This window comes from Ostrea edulis, chromosome 1 (genome assembly GCF_947568905.1).
Source record: "Ostrea edulis chromosome 1, xbOstEdul1.1, whole genome shotgun sequence".
Classification (NCBI taxonomy): Eukaryota; Metazoa; Mollusca; class Bivalvia; order Ostreida; family Ostreidae; genus Ostrea; species Ostrea edulis.
In genome coordinates this window covers 50935453-50956862 of record NC_079164.1, presented here as the reverse complement: position 1 = coordinate 50956862, position 21410 = coordinate 50935453, and the positions used below count along the sequence as shown (strand labels likewise).

Below are 21410 nucleotides of genomic sequence, written 5' to 3'. Positions count from 1 at the left end.
ATAATAAGCCATTCACACCTTGACTGCCTGAGGCAGTCACCACGTAAATTTCCTGGTCTGTTTGGGGATTAGAGACGCTTGACTGATCACGCTTCGATAGATCTAGCGACATCAATACAGGTGAATACCCCGTATCGAAGCCAGTGATAAACAATTAAATAATGTTTATTTAGAAATTGTACTCTATGAAAGTTACTTCATTTTTCATATTTTGATAATCAAAGAAATAATTTCTCAACTACCTGCGTGTTCAGCATTGTGTGATTACCTTCGCTATTAAAACTCTATTTACGGACAACTTTGGTACCAAACATGAAAGACAAGATTTATCGTAGCAATGTTAAAACCGCTTGGGTAACTTCTTGGACATAGGTGACTAAAGGAAGTGTTCAATTAAAAAATTGTCCGTAGTTTGGACATGCAGCTTAGGTGTTCGTAAATCTCGTCCATACATACACCGACCAAACTGTCTTGTGTTATCGGCCGATTCGTGCACGGCATTTACCTCTGTGAATATTCTAAAATCCCCTGATGCGCACGTGATTTTAGTGCCATCATTTAGCGTTGTAAATGAAATCTTCGTGCATCATTATATTTTTTTTATGTGGATTGCGCTTAAATTGTTCTCCGTGTTTATCATTGGTGAGAAAAGTGTGTAAGTGTTGGGTATCGTGTGCGTTTTGTGTCTATAGTTTTGTTGTTTTTTGGATGGGATTTTTTTTTTATTGCGTTGTGTATTGTGTAATTCGCGAACTTAATAAAAACAATGTTTTGTTATTTTTTTTAATACGAATGTTGAATACGAACCGGAACGAGTTATTGAGAGAAAGTTACATGAACGCATTGTTTTAAAGTTGAACAAAATGGCGGTCCAAACGAATGCAGAAAAGCAACGTTTATCAAAACATCCTTATGAATCCTACACCAGAAATAAAGAAAAGGGATAAGAACATGAAGAATTACGAACATTAAAGATAAGATGTAAATAAAACAAAGTATCATAGTCTTTTAAACAAAGAAACAGTAAACATATATTCACACACCCCTTCACGGAGTACCAACGGACGATATACAATTTCCAAATGATATTTTTAATGGATTTCACTGGGAACGTTTATTACGTTGCCCCCGTTATTACGTTATTTTATCGTGACAAAATGGAAAACGTAATAACGGGGTTCCACTGTATATCATTTTCATTTTGCTCGACAAATGCGCACATCTTTTCCTGAGCAATAATTTGTATGACATTTGACAGTTTTCAGGCTTATTTTGAGAAAAAGGCGGGAAATGTCTTATTCATGATGTCATAATGCTATCCATTTAGGACTATAATTCTGATTTTGTTGACATAGTATACCTGGGCCCGGTTTTTCGAAAGCTGATTAACTTTAACACAGTGTTAACTCGGTGTTAACTTCTGTGTTAAAGTTAACCATGTGATTAACTGTTTTTCAAAATGCGAGTTTGCGTTAACACTGTGTTAACGTTGTGTTAACTTTAATCCACCTCCAGTACCTGTGTTAAGTCTTAACACAGTGGTTAAAAATGGCCGCCTACTTCATTTTCTGTCCGCCTCAGACCAAAAATCATGAAAATTTCAAAGGCTTAGACATTTTGAGGTGTGTATTGATGCTGAACTATGACGGTGTGTTGTTTATGTTGTCATAAATTCATATATTCGTCAAATCTCATGAAATTTACCTAAGGGGAACAGCTAATGGAAAAAACTAGTACAGTTGGATGATGGTGTTACACTTTTCTGTCAGTGGCAATATCTTGCACGCATCTATAGATACTTTTGGCAGAAACTTTCAATAAGGGGGGGGGGGGGGTGTCAATAAAACTCGTATTATATTCACTTATATGAAATCCTGCAACAGGACCCATGCTTAAGATATAATTTTACCTAATTTTGGCTTCCAAATGTCAAAGTGTATGCAGGCCCTTAGTTCATGATGATAATCTCCATTGAAACACCAACTTTAAAAACACTATCGTCTGCACTGGCCTTGACCTTTTGAAAATCCCTTGTATCATTTACAACTGATTCAAATGAAGATTTGCATGCATGAAACGTACATACATGTATTTTCTTTTTGAAGGCTATCTAATATGAACAGTATTCAATTTAGGCTAATACAGAATAGTTGTTAACACAAACTTAGGAAGAGTTTTTCATTGTTGATATTCCAGATTATCTCCCTTAGTAGAAATGGAGTGGTGGATCAAGTGTTATGTTTAAAATAAAAAGAATATTAAAATAAATAAATGCATAAAAAGTACATAGATATAAAATGCTATAAATATGTATGTGAGCAGACTATCATAAGGTAAATTTATTTATCATTTTCTTCATGAATATCTTTAACTGTTTTGGGGAAAATAAGACTTTTAAAGAGTATTAAAAAAAAAAAAAAGTTAGATATTCTTAGAAATTTAGAATTTTTTATAGGCTAGCATCGTCGTTAAACCCCTCCCATAAATTTTGTCCAATTATGAATCAAACAATATAGAAAACCATGTTTTATTTCCTAGTCCAAAACATGTAGCACCTCACCCCATTATTTCTGACAACATACGTTTACTGTTATTTTTACATGCAAAGTCTGACACCCCCCTTCCCCGCTTCTTCATATCATAGCACCAGTGATTGGTAGTTGAAATGTAAGCTTGAACTGAACCCGTATATTTTACTGATAAAGGATGAAACCGACCCCCTCCCCCATCACGCAACTTAGGATTTTAGGTTCGGCTCGTACAGAACAACTCATTTTAGGAGGGGGGGGGGGGGGGGGTGTATAAATTATTTTGTTTTGGCTTGTCAAGTATTTTCAGACAATTGTGAAGTCAACTTGTTCGACTCCCTATAAACCCCCACTTTGATAAACTATGCAATGAGCCTGCTTTCTACAACATAAGCACCGTTTTTCTCAACTAGGCTTCTAAAGGCCTAGTATATATCATTATATCCAATACCTCTATGATTATTCAAATTGAATAGACTAATAAATGCATTTATACAAGTATAAGTGCATGGCTCACAGTCACTGTCATGTATTTTGAAACAAAACAATACATGAACATTTCATCAGCTATCTCCCACAAACAAGACTTTTATTTACTCCTGCATTCTTATTGTTTACATAGGAAGTACATGTGCATTATGGGTAATCAAATGATTAGCAAGTGGTTAACTCGGTTAACACAGTGTTAACTAATCAATGTGTTAAATTGCTTTCGAAAAACAGAATTTAACCATTGTGTTAGCTAATCACTTGGTTAGGAGTTAACACTGCGTTAAACTTAACCACTGTGTTAAAGTTAACCAGCTTTCGAAAAACCAGGCCCTGGCATTTATTTTACTTTCTTAAAACACTGATTAAGGTTAATTCCAGACACATTTTATAGAGAGAAATTTTTTGGGCCTTTTTATGTATACAACCGGTTTGTTCTTTGCTGATTCACTGATTTGTTAAAACTCAAGTAAAAAACATCTTATCAAAAAAATAACCCAACATTGCAATAAACACAATGCATGTAGAAGAATTTGATAGTTAAAAGATGTTTCAGCTTTATCTCTTTGTATGATGGGGGACATGAAATCATTGGAAGCATAGAGTAATATTTCCATACTGCATAATCACTACATTCTTTTATTTGCAGGCTGGGACAAATGTCAGAAAAGCTAATGTCATGACCCTGGTGTTGGTGCCGGCATCACACTTTAAGGGAAAAACTATAACTTGGGCTCTATTGGGAAGGGGTTGGGTTGGGTTGATATTTTCACATTTAGATGACTCATGACCAGGCCTTTCATTTGGTACCAAAATTTTTGACCTGGTGACCTTCACTGTGGACTTTGACCTACTTTTCAAAAACTTTAACCTGGGCTATATCTTTTGAAGGAAGGTGGATAGGTATTTCATATTTTACATATTAGATGCCTCACAACTTTACTTTTTTTTTTTGTTTTTTTGTTTTTGTTGATATGAAGACCTTTGACATATTGACCTTGGATTTTGATGTACTTTTCAAAAATTCTAACCTTGCCTATATATTTTGAACCAAGGGGGATAGGGCTTTAATATATTAGGCCAATTTTTTTTTTAAATTGGTTTACGGATTTCAAAATTTTCAAATCCGTTTGGAGGAGGTAAAAAAAAAAAAAAAAAAGTTCAAATGACAAAATGTTAAGTAATAAAAATGAACTTGATTTGAGGTCAATGTTTTATTATCAACTTTAATTTTCTCTTCACTGTCAACTTAAGACGATGGTATATAGCGACTATTGTGCACCTTGGCAACAATGCCGTTTCCTTCAAAAATGTTATTTGTTTATTAAATTAACTTTCTATCATTATCAAATGTCCATTGTTTACTGTTTAGTTATGTAAATCCAAAAATAAAAGAACCACATCGTTTTTCCATTCAAAAGATGACATCCATGACGTATATAGGGATGTACTAATCACCTGAAGTACCAAAATCCTGACTGACCTTACCAAGCATATATTTCGTCTAAAAATTTACTTTTAAGTTTAAAAAGTCTTATTTATGAAGTCAAGTAAAGTTATAAATAAAATTCATGAACCCTATAAGCATTTATTCAAAAATTCTGAATTTTATATAGGTCAGATCAATTTATTGTTGGTAGTCAACAAATTTTATACAATGAATGAATTCAACAATGTTAAATATGTTTTCAACCTCCTTCAATATATGAAGAATTACACATATTAATTATGAAGAATATTTCTTTAAAATTCATTAATAAGAATTTAAAAGTGTATCCTCGGCAAAATGTATGCATGGTAAGGTCAGGTAGGGTTATACTTGTTTAGGTGATTAGTGCAACCCAACGTACGTCATGGATGCCATCTGAAAAGAAGTGTTTATTTTTATTTTGGGATTTACATATCTATATGGTATGCAATGCATAACTAATGCTAATTAGAAGTTAGTTTCATAAACAGATAACTTATTGGAAGCAAAAAGCATTGTTACTAAGGTGCAGAATAATTGTTAGCACCGGCTGAAGTTGACTGATATTCCACACATGACACATGGATATTATGGACTGTCCCGAGATTTCGACGGAGGCGTCTGTCTCCAAATATCCAGTCCAACGGAATCTATTTTCTTTCTTTTTTTCCCCTTTTTTGTGAAAAGGAAAAATTACAGCGTCGGAAATATAAAAAGGAGTGAAAAACCATTTTACTTTTTTTCCCAACATCCCAAAAAATCAGTGCGGCGGATCTGTAAACCAACTCAATAATAAAAAAAGGCCTTACATATAGATACCTCATGACAAGACATTTAGTTCGGTAACAAGATTTGACCTAGTGACCTTTGACTTTGACCTACTTTACAAAACTTTACCTTTGGCTATATCTTTTGAACCAAGGGTAATAGGGCTTTGATATTTTACACATACATGTCTAATTACAAGGCATTTAATTTGGTACCAAAACTTTTGACTTTGGACTTTGACCTACTGTTCGAAAACTTTAATGTTGGCTTTTTCTTTTGAACCAATGTGGGTAGGGATTTGATATTTCACATATAGATGCCTCATGACAAGGCCTTTCATAAAGTCCCAAGACTTTTTTGACATAATGACCTTGAACTTTGATCTACTTTTCAAAAACTTTAACCTTTTGAACTAAGTGTATAGGTTTTGTAGAATCACGCTTCCCATTGAGCTGTGTTGTCTGCATTCCTTAAGTGTTCCTTTTAAGGCTCAAATATTGGACTCATTGAATTATTTTATTGTCTATGCATAAATTTCACATATCTTTTGGAGTCAGCTTTACATACAAAATATTTTTTGTACATTTTCCAGGAAATTTGTTGTGATGACCTCACGAGCAAGTTATCAGCTTTGTTAATGGTAGAGCCCCATATTGCAGCACAGAGGGAAATAATTGCAGGAAAGAAGACAGAAGTTGAGAAGTAAGGCCATTTCTTGTTTTTCTGTTCTCTTTCCCTATACCCCTTGTATTGCATCAACTCCAGGGATGAACATTAATGGTTGTCCGATTGCCCGGGACAAGTGAAAGCTCAGTTCGGACAAGTGAAACTCAATATACACTTGTCCAATCGGGCAAGTGATTATTTCTGTAAGAAATGTTGCTATCTTACTTGTGTTAAGCCTAAAATATTAGATGTAATAATATAAATTAAATGAAGTCTGTACCTTGTTTTCTTTATGGAATCTTCGAATATATTTGAATGTTTTCTTTTTAGCATTTTTATCTTATCATATGGCCATATATGTCTGGCGTGCGGTGTGTGTCAACTTTTTGGAAAAAGGGCTATATCTCAAGAACCCCTTGGCCAATTTTTGTCAAATTTGTCACAGGGTATCCTTGGCCCAAGGGCTTTCATTTGTACTAAAACTAGGGTTGTGACCCTTTAACAAGGGGAGATAATTAGGAAAATGCAAACAAAAGTAGTGGTTGCTAAAAAATCTTCTCAAGAACCACTGGGCAAATTATCACCAAACTTATGCATATGGATGAGGATAGGTTGTAGATAAAAAGTTGTTCAAGGCATCATCCTGGGGCAAAGGGTGTGGTCTCAAGGTCACTTCAAAGTTGACCTTAAATTTTGTTTCGTTAAAACTTTGATATTTTGCTTAGTATAAAGACTAGGATCATCAAATTTTGTCAATTGATGCATCTTAGGACCTAATATCATGTTGTCTCAAAAGTAGGTCATGGTGACCTACTTTTTGAATTTCGCAGGTAATTATTATTAAATGGATTTTGATGCATATCTTGGACACTTTTGAGCCTATGATCATCAAAAGTTGTCAGTTGATGGATCATGGGACCTTGAACTGCATCATGTGAAAAGTATGTCACCATGACTTACTTTCTGAATTTTGTGGCTAATCATTTATGAATACATTTTAGGTTGTTATTTCAGATACCGAGAGGTTTAGAATCATCAAACCTTGTAAATTGATGCGTCTATAGGCCTCAAAACATATTTATAAAAATAGTAGGTCACAGTGACCTACTTTTTGAATTTTGCAGACATTCAAATTTCACATTTTCAATTTTAGATGCATATTTTGGACACTATGAAAGCTAGGATTGTTAAACTTTGTCAGTTGATGCACCTTGAGTCTTCATAGTTTGTTTACCAAAAAGTAGGTCACCATGACCTACTTTTGGAACTTGATGGCTATAGTTTAATATTCAGATACTATTTGACTTACAATTATCAAACTTTGTCAGTTGATGCATGTTGAGTCTTCAGAGTGTGTTGACTAAAAAGTAGGTCACCGTGACCTATTTTTTGGATTTTGACGGCTATATTTGAATATTTCAGATACTATTTGACTTACAATCATCAAACTTTGTCAGTTGATGGGTCTTGAGTCTTCAGAGTGTGTCAACCAAAATGTAGGTCAATGTGACCTACTTTTGGAATTTGACATTTATATCTGAATATTTCAGATACATGTACTATTTGACTTCAATTATGAAACTTTGTCAGTTGATGCATCTTGAGTCTTTGGAGTGTGTCGAACAAAAAGTAGGTCACTGTGGCCTTCTTTTGGAATTTGACAGCTATATTTGAATACTATTTGAATTGATAGTTGATGCATCTTGAGTCTTCAGTGTGTCGACCAAAAGTAGGTCACCGTGACTTACTTTTGGACAGTTACATTTAAATTTTCAGGTACTATTTGACTTAACATCATCAAACTTTGTTAATTGATGAATCTTGGTTAGTGAGAATTTTTGCCTGTTCTACAATGTATCAGAAGAGCGATTCTAGGCCCATGGGCCTCTTGTATTAAGTTGAACTGTATCTTATTATATCAATGAGTGGTTCCCAAACGAAGCATCCTACAAGTATTACAACCTATTGTTTTTGTTTGAGTGAGATGGCTTTACAACCGTCTTTTAGTGGGGAAAACGGCGAGAAATCGGAAAACAAAAGAAAAGAGAATGTTCAAAATGAAAAGAAAGATGAATTAAAATGTAAACGTGAGTTTCAGTCTGCTTGGCAATCAGAGTTTGATGGTTCAGCTGAAACTGACAATGGAATGATTTGCACTGTGTCAGAAATTTTGCAGTATTGCCTGGAATTTGTCGTTTCTTACCGGTAATACAACATACCCACTTCATATCCCCTGTGCACATTTTTCTTCACCAAAACATTTACAATGTCAGGGTGCTTATCAAGCAGAAGAACGATGTGCTGCAAATGAATGTGTGGGTAACATGGATGTTGTACTACAAAAGCTCAGTGAGAAAAATAAATCGCTCGTGTTCAATTTTTAACGCAGCGTACTGCATTCTGCAGGCAGAGATGCTGTTTACAGTGTATCCAACACTTTTAAAATTACAAATAAAAATGGTTCAGAACTTGCAAGTGTGAAAAGTTATTAAACTGATAAGGCTTGTGCACGATTTGCACCTCATATAGCTGATGATATTAGGCAAGGGGTCTAAGAATCCCTCAGCAATGCTAAAGCTTTGTCTGTTATGTTTGATGATGCTACTGACAGTAGTGTTGGTAAAAATAGAATTGTATATTGTCGAGTTCTGACAGATGTTGAATCAAGGGATTTTTTGTTATGTTGGAGGACCTTGAACATGCACATGCCCAAGGTGTGTTTGATTCCATTGATAGGGCTATGCAGAAATTCGAATGCATGGATTGGAGGGAAAAACTTGTAGCTGTTGAGTGTGATGGGATAAGTGTTGATTTGGGTTCAAAAGCTAGTGTGGCTATAAGAATATGTCAAAATAGGCCATATGTTCTACCTATTCATTGTGTAGCCCATTGATGAGAGTTGGGAGTTTTGAGTGCACTAAAAAACAATGCTACTCTCAATACATCTTTATGTCTCTTTATGACATATTGAAAAAAGTCCATAAACATTATCATTACTCCCCAAAGGCTCTGTGTGAGCTTAGATCCATTTTGGAAGCAATGGATGAAAAAAAAAAATGAAACCAACTGGACTACAAGGCACTAGGTTGATGCCTCATTTGCATCATTCTAACAAATGTTTGCTAAAGAGTTTTGATGTCATTTTGAGCATGTGTCACAAGCTGGTCCTGGCAAAGCTACGGCTGAGGTGAAGGGGAGAGGTCATTTTGTATCTCACAAGATGGGGGACAATTGAGTCTTTCGTTATAGGTTTTTCTTGCAAGATCTGCTTGAAGTAATAAGTCTAATACTGCAGTTCAATGCTTCAACATCCCCACGGGACTTGTCACATTGAACGACTTTGATTTTCACATATAGGTGCCTCATGAGTCATTAATAGGCCTCTCATTAGGACTTTGACTTACTTGTCACAAATGTTAACCTTGGCTATACCTTTTGAACCAATGAAAATAGGGCTTTTATATTTCACATTTAGATTTTTCATGACTAGGCCTTTCATTTGGTATCAAGACTTTTGAACTTTGACCTACTTTTCAGAAACTTTAACCTTGGCTTTATCTTTTGAACCAAGGGGGATGGGGGTTTAATATTTCACATATAGATTCTTTATGACCAGGGACTGCATTTTGTACCAAGAATTTTGTGAATCTAGTGATCTTGAACTTTGATGTACTTTCAAAAACTTAAACTTGACTATATCTTTTGAACCAAGTGGGTATTGATATTTCACATAGATGATAAAAGTTGTACAAGGAGATATATAAGAAAAAAACCTTCTCAAGAACAACAGGGTCTTGAAAAGTCATATTTATCCACAGTCCAGCATCCACAGGTAGTGCAGATTCAAGCTTCTTCAAATCAATGTCCTAGGGTAGGTTTTGCCCACAATATGTATTCAAAGTTTTACATGAGAATGTATGGGGAAATTAGAAAAAAAGTCTAAAAGTCTGAACCATGGGGTTAGGGTGGGGCTAGAATCTGGGATAGAATTTTACATGATCTGGAATATAGGGCTTCCTGGTGTTGAGTGGATTCAAGCTGGGTTAAGTCATGACCCTGTTTTGCTGAGATGGGTTAAAAAAAATCCTGGTAAAAAATCTATTTTAAAATCTTTTGAAGAACAGCAGGACCAGATAGACTCAGGTGAATGTTGTGGCCCATGGGCCTTTTATTTGATGTGTGATACTTGACTTAGCCCTTTGAACTCTTGTTAAAATGTTTGGGGTTATGTTTGGATGAAACTTTTATGCCATGATTATAGAATAAATGTGTTTACTTACACCTAGGTTGAATTGATAATAGATATTTACAAAACTATCTTTTTAACAGGAAGAAAAAAGAACTTGAGGAGCTGGAACAGAAATGGTTGACAGATCCACCTGAAATATTTCACTATGCACAGACTTGTAGTCATGATCAGGTATAAAATGATGAGAATTTTTTTTACCTATGTGTATACATACATGCCAACTTTTAAAAATCCCCATGGGGATTTTGCTCATGACAACCTCTTTTCAAAGCTCTAAATCCGCAAATTTTGTCGTTAAAATAAATATTTGTCTTTTCAAAGAAAATATCGATCGAATCATAATACATTTTTGTCCCCCACCACAATGCAGAAGGGGACGTAGAAATACCGGTGTCTGTCCGTCTGTCCCACTTCACTTTGTGAACACAACTCCTCAGAAACCGCTCAACAGATTTTGTTCAAATTTTGTAAGATTGTTAGTCACTATAAGTACATGTAGTTAATCATATTGTGCAGCCATTTTAATTTGACAAGTTTTACAGGAGTTATGGGACTTTGTTGAATTTGTACATGTTACACTACAGGAACACTTTATGGATGCAACTCCTCAGAGACTGCTGTACAAATTTTGTTCAAATTTTGCTGGATTGTTAATCACATTATCATCATATTCCACCGCAATTCTGATTCTACATATGTTATAGAAGTTGTGAGACTTTTGTGCTTCAACTCTTTTTGAGGTGTTGGGGGACATGGCTACATGTAGCAATCTTGTTCATAAAGATAAAGTAACATATCTCTCCAACAATAAGTTACATACGTATTGTTAATGAATACTTGAAGTTGCATCCTTTTACATCGTATTAAATAACATGACTGGACTAGATATCAAAATTTAAATTAAAGCACGTGCATTTAGGTACAACTACAGTCAGAGGCGATCTTGCTGTCTGTAAACATGGCATTTCAGAATCTGATGGAACCAATAGCAACCAAAAAAAGAGTGTTCTGCCCTGCCACGAAGTTCACAAACAAAACCTTTGCACCCATGACATCTAAAATAATTACCAGAAATAAATCAAATTCAACATTAAAATTTAACTGGCAAAAGTACACACTTATGTGAGTTATGTTTCAAAAAGTCTATTGAATACTAGGCCCCTTATAAATTTATAATACATTGCAGCTATAGATTCGGATATATAATTGAAAAAATATATTTGATACACCTGTTGCCTATCATGGATGCTGTCAGCCATCCGAAAAGGCAAAAATCGGGAATGTCCGATTGTTTGGTGGTGTAACTATCATTGTTGTCGTTCACGTTTGTGTAAAGAATATGCCACTTTGAAATCCATCTTCCCGATTAATTACTATCAAAACAAGATCCTCACTGTATAATAAACACCCCGACACAGGTAGACCACCCCGATACCACACGACACAGGTAAACAGCAATGGCTGATCATTGTCCTGATTTCTGAATGGCTAGCCACAAAGAAATGGAGTAGAATTTCTGTATTCCGAATCAGGAAAGCAGGTATCATGTTAAAAATCAGGAAAATCTCACCTAAATTGGGAAAGTTGGCATGTATGGGTATAAAATGATGGGATGCAGTCCTTTGTACAAATATCTTTTGCTAACATATTCTGATAATATGGCTTTTTAGCATAGTTGTGAAGAAGTCAAACTTGTCTCATGATAAGGTAAAAGTTGTCTGGGTGTGAACATTTCACCTGATTTTTGTTTGGGTTATTTCTGGTATTGTTTGAGCTTTACTATCAGTTATACCCTCCATAAAGTTTGGGGGTATACCGAGGTATATAGAAATCATGTCAATTTGTCTTTGTCCTGGTTATATTTTAGTGATAGAGAGACATTAGAATCCTTTACTTGGCACAAAGGTTGCTGATGACTAGATGGTTTGTCACAATGTGTGAAGAAGGTGCAATGCATACATTATACAAATAAGGCCAACCGAAGATGTCCGAGAGTTAAATTAGTCCAGAATAAGCTTCAAATTTTGACCTGTTCCTTTCATCTGGGATGAATACGCCTAGTTTACATTGTACATGTTATTATATCGCCATCATAGGTACATAACCATGTTAGTTTGGTAACAAAAATTGATTGATCAGGGTTAGAATCATAGTCTGATCCATAAAAATGTAATGCAAGGATTGTAGAAGAGTGTGGCTCAAATATGCCTTAATTTTGATGAGCCATATGTGTATTTGGGGGGAGGGGGGGTGGGGGGTAGGGTAATGAATAGCTGCAATAATGTAGCCCTCTCTGATTTTTTTTTTTTTTTTTTTTTTTTTTTTTTTTTTTTTTAGGGAGAGGGCTACAACTCCTTAGGATCTCCGTAATGGTGCAAATGCGGGAGTGATTCACTCCCGCAACATTTGCGCTCATTCTAAACATTTCCTGACTTTCTTTACGTAAATAAAATGATATTCTATGTTTCTTAGTCAATATATAAATTTACAACCTGCAACTTAAGATTTGTGAGGCTCTTATTCTACCGTTTTCAACAATTTCGATGAATTCCAATTTCTCGATTCATATTTGTGCGCCATGTTTGATGTACTGAAGTTTCAACTTCCGATTGTCAAGTCATTTGCATATGCCATATAAGGTAGTATTTACATCAATGGACAAGTATGGAGGCGAAAGCTATTTCGTCGGTGTTGAAAAGGTTTGAATTTAATATCAAGTTAAAAACCGAACTGCAGAGTGTAAATTCTTTCTGCAACAATATGATTTCCCTTTCTTTGTCGAAGTGGCTCGAGTAACTACATTTTCGCGCTGATTGTCAATGTTTAGGTTTTTCATTAGATCCACCTACGAGATCTCGCGATAACAAGCATGGCGGAGCAGACGAAGAATTTTGCATGCTGTACATTATATTTAATGAAAAACACCTTTATTAGACATGCCCGAGCACAAAGTTGGTACTCCTTTTGGTGTAAACAACATTTAGGACTAATACATAGAGTTTATTATCGGTTATTCATAAAATTATTTTGCACCATTACGGAGATCCTATGGAATTGTAGCCCTATCCCGAAAACGTCAGAATTAAAAAATTGGATAGGGCTACATTATTGCAGCTAGGTAATGAAGATCAAGAAAACAGTCATGTTTTATAGGAAATTTTTTATGCCAATCATCAGACAGGGTGCTCACTGTCTGTCTAGCTGGCAGATTTTTTTTATAGACAATCAGTTATTATACAGCCCGAACGAAGTTCAGGGGGGTATATAGGAATCACTCTGTCTGTCCGTCCGTCTGTCTGTCTGCAGATTCGTGTCTGAGCCATAACTTCTTTGTTCTTTGACTTAGGCATACCATATTTGGCACACAGGTGGATCACCATAAGACGATGTGTCGAGTACCTTCATGACCTCTATATGACCTTGACCCTTGACCTCAAGGTCAAAATTAAAGGTTTTTTTTTTACAATGGATTCGTGTCCGGGCCATAACTTCTTTGTTCTTTGACATAGGCATACCATATTTGACACATGAGTGTATCACCATGAGATGATGTGTCGGGTACCTTCATGACCTCCATATGACCTTGACCTCAAGGTCAAAATTAAAGGTTTTTACAATGGATTCGTGTCAAGGCCATGACTTCTTTGTTCTTTGACATAGGTATACCATATTTGACACATGAGTGTATCACCATGAGACGATGTGACGGGTACCTTCATGACCTCTATATGACCTTGAACTTTGACCTCAAGGTCAAAATTGATTATAGGGTTTTGACATAGTCATACCATAAGACATGGGTGTATCACCATGAGACTATGTGTCATGTACATTCATGACCTCTTTATGACCTTGACCTTTGATCTCAAGGTCAAAATTATAGGTTTATGCCATGGATTTGTGTTCGGACTGTATCTTCCATTTTCTTTTATAAAGGCATACCATATTTTTACACTCAGGAAAGAGGTAATTTATACCTATTAACAGCACCCTTTGGGAGATTAGGGTAAACGGGGGGTATTCTTAGTGAGCATTGCTCACAGTACTTCTTGTTCAGTTAGATATGCTCCTGTCATTTTGAATTAAGATATGGGATATAGATATATCATGAGATTATACAGGCCAGGTTACTGTATCGGTGATTTTTTAAGACCTATTTTAGGTCCGAATACCGGCCCTTTCCCCTTCCAAAAATTACCAATTTTTTCCCAATTTAACTTGCACTTTTCCTTAACGGTGTTGTGATAGATAGTTCTGAAATAAAAAGTATACAGCACGCAGACAATTTAACAGTTGTGGTAAATAATGAAATTTCTCTGAAAAATACCCTAGATGAAATAAATAAATTTTGTGAAAGTGCTGGCTTTAAAATTAATATCAACAAAACTGAATGTATTTTGCTCGGAAGTTTGAAAAATCAGTTTGAAGAACTTTACGGTATTAGAGTTACAAGTAAAGCAGACTTTGAAAAATACTTGTAACAAATATTTGATATATATTATTATGCATATAGTGATATTATGTATTTTTACATAAATTATATATATGCCTTTCATAAAATAATAATCATAACCAGAACCATACACAGTGATTTTTCAACATTTTTCAAAAGGGTCCTGTGGCTTTCAAATTGGGAGAAATTGTCAACATTTTGATCAAATTGGGAGAACCTGGACATTATTGTAAACATGCTAAATATATCATATCAAACAAAAAATCAAACACAAATTGATGTCATTCTTCTTTTATTTTTACCTATCTAACTTTCTTTCCTTTAAGCTCTTAAAATTTTTGATTATTCTTTCTAAATCATCTAAAAATGATGCGTCTTTGTCATGTTGTACATAAACTTATTTTTTTAACAAATACGTTTTTCATCAGTTTTTATTATTGGGAAAAGTTTTTTCACTGTGTATGGTTCTGGTTAGGTAATGTTTGGCAGAGTTATGCCCCTTGGATTTAGTAAATTTAAAACAGTTCAGTTTTTGCTCATTATTTCGGTCATACATTGACATTGTGGTAGAGTTATCCAGAAGCATGCATGTCTCTCCTACACATCTAGTTTTTAGGTGGATTTAAAAAATTCCATCATAGGTTTGGAACGATTTATTTTTGTCATGGCATACTGTTTGGGGCATTTGTATCTGTTACAGTTTTCATTTAGCATTTGCAGACTTTGCACAATGATTACAATTAAATGATTAGAAAATGTGCAACTCATATTTTGAACGTATTTAACTTAAAATTTAGTTGGTGATGCATGGCAATATCTGTTGAAGCAGGTCCAGACCTGAGTTTGGTCTTGTTTTTCATTCATATTTTGGCAAGCTTTATATAACATAGCAAAACATTTTGTGACCATTAGATTCATGATGGGCATAAGATATTCTTCAAGGTAGTTGTTGGTTCATAGATTAAGATTTGAATGATTTATCTTGTAGAAAATTGAGTTGAGGGAGAAGATGGTAGCCTTGAGTAATGTTTGTTCTAGACATGGAAAGATTGAATGGAAGAAAGCAGCTTTACAGGCAGCTACTCGGGAATTACAGAAAATTCAGGTCAGTATATGACATTTGTAATGTATGGAGAATTTTTTTCACTTCGTTGTGTGTTTTACTTGCTTAAAGTCATTCTGTCATTTATCACAAAAGTGTTTTTGATAAAAGACTTATGATCTTACTTAATTGTAATTGATAGAAATTAATACAGAAATTCTCAGAACCTTTTGCAACCAATTGATCGATGGAGTTAATTAGTTTTGAAGTCACATGGTACAGTTTTGTGTCAACAAACAACAGGAGACAGTTTGAGTTTAAAATATATTATGCATATTCCAACATATATACAACATCACATAATGATATACAACTGGTCAGATAATGATACAAAATGAAATATTTGGCGAAAGGGCAAACCCAGCTATGCAAGATACATGAAAGCATCTGACCCACGTGGCACACTAGAGGTCCACCTGAGCAAAACAGTGAGGTGTGCTATTCTGCCAAGTGGTAGTATGCTGCATGTTCGGATGTTGAGCTCAACGACCCGGTGAGTATGTGATGTTTGAGGTGTCAAACAGGTACTGCAATAACCAGAAGTTGAGCTGAGAAAGAGGTCGAGGTCATGTCGGTGGAGAGCCAGCTGGCATACTCCGCAACTCAGTGAGTATGAGAGTTTGAGGTGTCAAACCGATAACTCATGAGCTTCGTGCTGACATTAGCGTATAGTGAAGCAAATGACCTGACTGCTGAAACGAAATGGAGTCTGATTCCTGAGAATTTTGGGGTAAACTTCTTGCATGTTGAGCTACGACATGTAAGAAATTGCCCAAGAATCAGGTATGAAATGTAAAACATATTGAATAGCTGAGTTGCCCCAAAATAAGAAGGAATAGAGTAAAAATTGTAAATTCATAATGCATTGCACCAAACATGGCTGAGGACAATCTTAGCAAAGGCAGCATGATTCGGTTAAGTGAAAACATATGTACATGGGCCCCAAGGATCTAGAAGGCCAAGTCTGCCATGATGGAATAACACATTGCACAACACATGCCCGAGGTAGGTCAAAACAAACAATCCGAGCAAAAACAAAAAGCGGCGTGAGTGGGATCGGTGATTATGACTATGTACGGTATCCTAAGGATCTCAAAGGCCTACTGCCATAAGGGCCTGTTGGGCCTGTCTTGTTGCTGAAGATGGTGTTCTTATGTACCTACAATAAGAATCCGATGACCACCTACCCAATACTTTGATTAGGTGATCTTCAATATGAGCTGAGGCAGCTGAAGTAGCAGCCCCTATGCGGAAAGAGTGGCCGCTATTGGCATGGGGATTAATGCCGACCTTGACTAAAGTGTCCCTGAACAATGAAATAAATGCATTCCTAGACCAAGGCATGCCATCTTCTGTTATAAATAGTGGCTCGGAAGGAGAGGGGTTGGACCTCAGTCTTAATTTGAGATATTTGGAGCGTGCATTATAGGGACAAGCATTAGAGTTGTTTTTGAACAGTTTGATGACGACCCCTTTCCTAAAGACTATTTATATTGACCAATCAGGAGAAGTACAAGTTAATTGTAACACTTATTTAGAGTGGACTGTAAAATAAGTACAAGTTAACTGTAACACTTATTTAGAGTGGACTGTAAAATAAGTACAAGTTAATTGTATCACTTATTTAGAGTGGACTGTAATATAAGTACAAGTTAATTGTAACACTTATTTAGAGTGGACTGTAATATAAGTACAAGTTAATTGTAACACTTATTTAGAGTGGACTGTAATATAAGTACAAGTTAACTATAACACTTATTTAGAGTGGACTGTAATATAAGTACAAGTTAACTATAACACTTATTTAGAGTGGACTGTAAAATAAGTACAAGTTAACTATAACACTTATTTAGAGTGGACTGTAAAATAAGTACAAGTTAACTATAACACTTATTTAGAGTGGACTGTAATATAAGTACAAGTTAACTGTAACACATATTTAGAGTGGACTGTAATATAAGTACAAGTTAACTGTAACACTTATTTAGAGTGGACTGTAATATAAGTACAAGTTAACTGTAACACTTATTGAGAGTGGACTGTAAAATAAGTACAAGTTAACTATAACACTTATTTAGAGTGGACTGTAATATAAGTACAAGTTAACTATAACACTTATTTAGAGTGGACTGTAATATAAGTACAAGTTAATTGTAACACTTATTTAGAGTGGACTGTAAAATAAGTACAAGTTAACTATAACACTTATTTAGAGTGGACTGTAATATAAGTACAAGTTAACTATAACACTTATTTAGAGTGGACTGTAATATAAGTACAAGTTAATTGTAACACTTATTTAGAGTGGACTGTAAAATAAGTACAAGTTAACTATAACACTTATTTAGAGTGGACTGTAATATAAGTACAAGTTAACTATAACACTTATTTAGAGTGGACTGTAAAATAAGTACAAGTTAACTATAACACTTATTTAGAGTGGACTGTAATATAAGTACAAGTTAACTGTAACACTTATTTAGAGTGGACTGTAATATAAGTACAAGGTAATTGTAACACTTATTGAGAGTGGACTGTAATATAAGTACAAGGTAATTGTAACACTTATTGAGAGTGGACTGTAATATAAGTACAAGTTAACTGTAACACTTATTTAGAGTGGACTGTTAAGTAGCAGATAACTTTAGAAAATATCCATGAAGAAGTGTGTCAATAACAACTAGTAATGCTTTTACAGGAAGGCAACAGGAAGCTCAATTCCGAAGTGGAACAGATCCTAGAGTTTGCATTGGAAGTTATACAAAACACAGAACAGTTAAATCAAGGTAAATACAACAATATTTTGATATTTCTATTCTACGTTTATTTGTCTAAGATATATATCAGCTTTATCCATATGGCAAAGAGAAGAAGTGGTGGATGTACCAGTTCAACAAGACGTATTCACCATGAATATTAGATTTTGCAATTTAAAGTGTTTAGTGATGAAATAAAATGGGACTTTTGAAAAATCTATTTCACACCACATTTTTGATGTTGTTTAATTTAGATAATGCTTTAGTACATTATAAGTCATGTATTCATATAAATGATACTGTCAGTGTTTTATGAGGTTCTTACCAAAGGTCATGGTCCACTCATATCCAATGGTTGTTGAATAAAGTTGCAATTTATACAATGAATGATATTCACCATGTACATATGAGATAAATTCATCTAAACTATTGTTATTTATTCCCATTGTATAGTTAAATTATGATATAATGATTGTTTGCCCCACAACAAAGATTTGGGGTGGAATCAGGTCAGCATTTCTGTTGATGATGTAGTTTCTGGACTCTTGAAATCCTTTTGCAACATGAAAAATTCACACACAGATGTCCCATAAAATCTGTTTTGATTTGATAGTCAACAAATGAATTGTCAAGCTCATAGGACCATGCCATGAATGTGATTTCAGAAGTCTGACAGAATTCCCTTTTGAGGTCGTGCAACTTTGCACACAGACTGTAATAAAATGAGGATGTTCTCTTGTTTATTTGGTCAGAAAGCAAATAGGATTCAAAGAATTATGTCAAAGTACTAAAATCATAAACTATTCAAGAGTTTGTCAAACTACCATTACCTTGATTATAGATAATTTATAGTTACAAAGAATGAATTAGGGATTAAGAAAGTCCTTCCCATTCCTCATCATTACATTGTAGCTATCATCAGAATTATAGATTCTGTAGAATGAACGTTTTCCAAATGTAGATTACTGTTACTAGGTGGCCCTTTTTCCTGAATCGAAAAAGGTCCATACCTTCGACCTGTTTGCTCAAAGGTATGGAAAGTTGGAAACAAAACTGCTTCATCTTCCCCAGCAATTATTACGTAAATTAGAGTTATGTCCCTTGATAATACTAAAACTTGTATGGGCTCTGTTAACTAAATTATTTCTGAAATAGTTAGCGACAATCAATGTCAAAAATTTATAATCGATTGTCGTTGTGTGCGGGCCTTCTGCGATGATTTTTCGATAGTCGGCGACTATTGTAACAAGACTATCTACAACGCATGATAAACACCTCTAGATAGGCTTATACATGTGAGACTTGAGGACTCCTCACATAACTCTAATGCTGAAGATTAATTCAAATGCTTTGATAAAAACAACTACAACATTTTTTAAAGCAATAACTGTAGTTAGAATTACTGTCCATGTGTATCTACACATACAATTCATGCTGAATCCTGATGAATGGTAGATCAGCCATTAATTTGTTGTGGTACTGTAACTAACATAAAATATAATGTAGGTATGATGAAATGATTGAAAAATGATTATTTTTATTACGTACACATCCATAGAATTATGACCTTGTAGGCTGAATTGGAAATGTACACCGCAAATACGACCCCACAAAGTACGTCTGTAGTAATTAAGTGCTCTTTAAAGCTGCATACAGTATGAAGTTTAAAAAAAATTGCAGAGTTACTTGTGATGAATGAAAAAGCTACAGAGTTGCAGAAAATTCCTAAGCCGTCAGAGGAGGACATTCGGGAGTTCCAAGCTGAGAAAACCTGCTTCGAGAAAAAACAGTCAGGTAGTTACCCTAGTACAAGTCCATTTTAAACTTTCCATGATTGGAATTAATGTGTAAGTTTTGAATGAAATTGATTGTAGAAATGCCAACATCTTTAGTTCTTCATTGGATTCTTGAATAATTTTTGTTCTTGAAAGTTTTTTATGCCCTGAGATTGAAAATCAAGGACAGTTTTTTTATGCACCTGAGATCAAATCTCATGGACAAAGTTTTGTATGCACCTGAGATTGAAGATAAAGGACAGAGTTTTTAACCTGTTTGTTTATATGCCACAACTCTAACCTGGAATATAACTTTTGAACTATTCTAAATAAAGATATCATATGTCGTAAATGGGAAGGTCATAGTCAATGTCATTATCAATATTGTGGAAATAGGACTTGGTCTCTCTCAGGAGCGGTCTCTCTCAGGAGCAAGTGTTCACAAACAGAACTGTTCAACAGTGATTGGTGATTCCTTTCACAAACAGAACTAAGGCAGGACATTACTTGTGTTAATATCTGTCAGAAATTTTTCGATATTTCAATGACTTACAGTTACTATGCCGATGAACATATCAGTGGAAACAAACTCGGATGTAATGACATCAATGTTTTTGGCAGTGTCATTTGAGATTCCATTGCAGGAATTATGTGAAATTGCTTTGTCGCACACAGGAAAGTAACAATTGAAATCTAAGACAATAGTCAGAAGATTGATTGGAATGATGCATCAGTTTAGAGGCCCACAGATTTTATTAGTGACCTGATTATTAGTTAAAAGAATCAGTAGCCCTAAGGGCTATGGAATCTTTGATAATTTTCCTATTCTGCTTATGCCAAGTCCTATTATTCAGTAGCTGTACAAATACCCCCGAAAGTGACATACTGATGAAAAACATAATATAATATATTGTTCAAAACAGTCATGTAGTGTTAATGTAACATACGTTGTATATCATGTAAAGTCTTTCATCAGTATGAGTACATTCGGGGCATTTTGTGAATCAAGCACTCACCTTGTTTTATACTGCTTCTAAATATTAGAATTTAGCTTAGATATGCAGAATAGGAAAATTGTTATAGATTTCATAGGCCTTGAGGCTAGTGATACTCAGGTGACTGATAAGGCCTGTGGGTCTCTTTTTGTTGATATACA

The 21410-nt window shown here is 34.8% G+C and overlaps 1 protein-coding gene across 3 annotated transcripts in view; it reads left to right on the top strand.

Moving 5' to 3' along the window:
* Positions 1-21410, top strand: part of LOC125650892 (uncharacterized) — a 67970-nt gene that overhangs the window by 35847 nt on the left and 10713 nt on the right. For all 3 annotated transcript variants that reach the window (XM_048879468.2, XM_056153341.1, XM_056153340.1), the window contains 5 exons: positions 5846-5955; positions 10249-10339; positions 15610-15726; positions 18422-18509; positions 20160-20273. In XM_048879468.2, coding sequence (XP_048735425.2) covers positions 5846-5955; positions 10249-10339; positions 15610-15726; positions 18422-18509; positions 20160-20273 — 520 coding nt within the window. The remainder of the gene's footprint in view (positions 1-5845; positions 5956-10248; positions 10340-15609; positions 15727-18421; positions 18510-20159; positions 20274-21410) is intronic.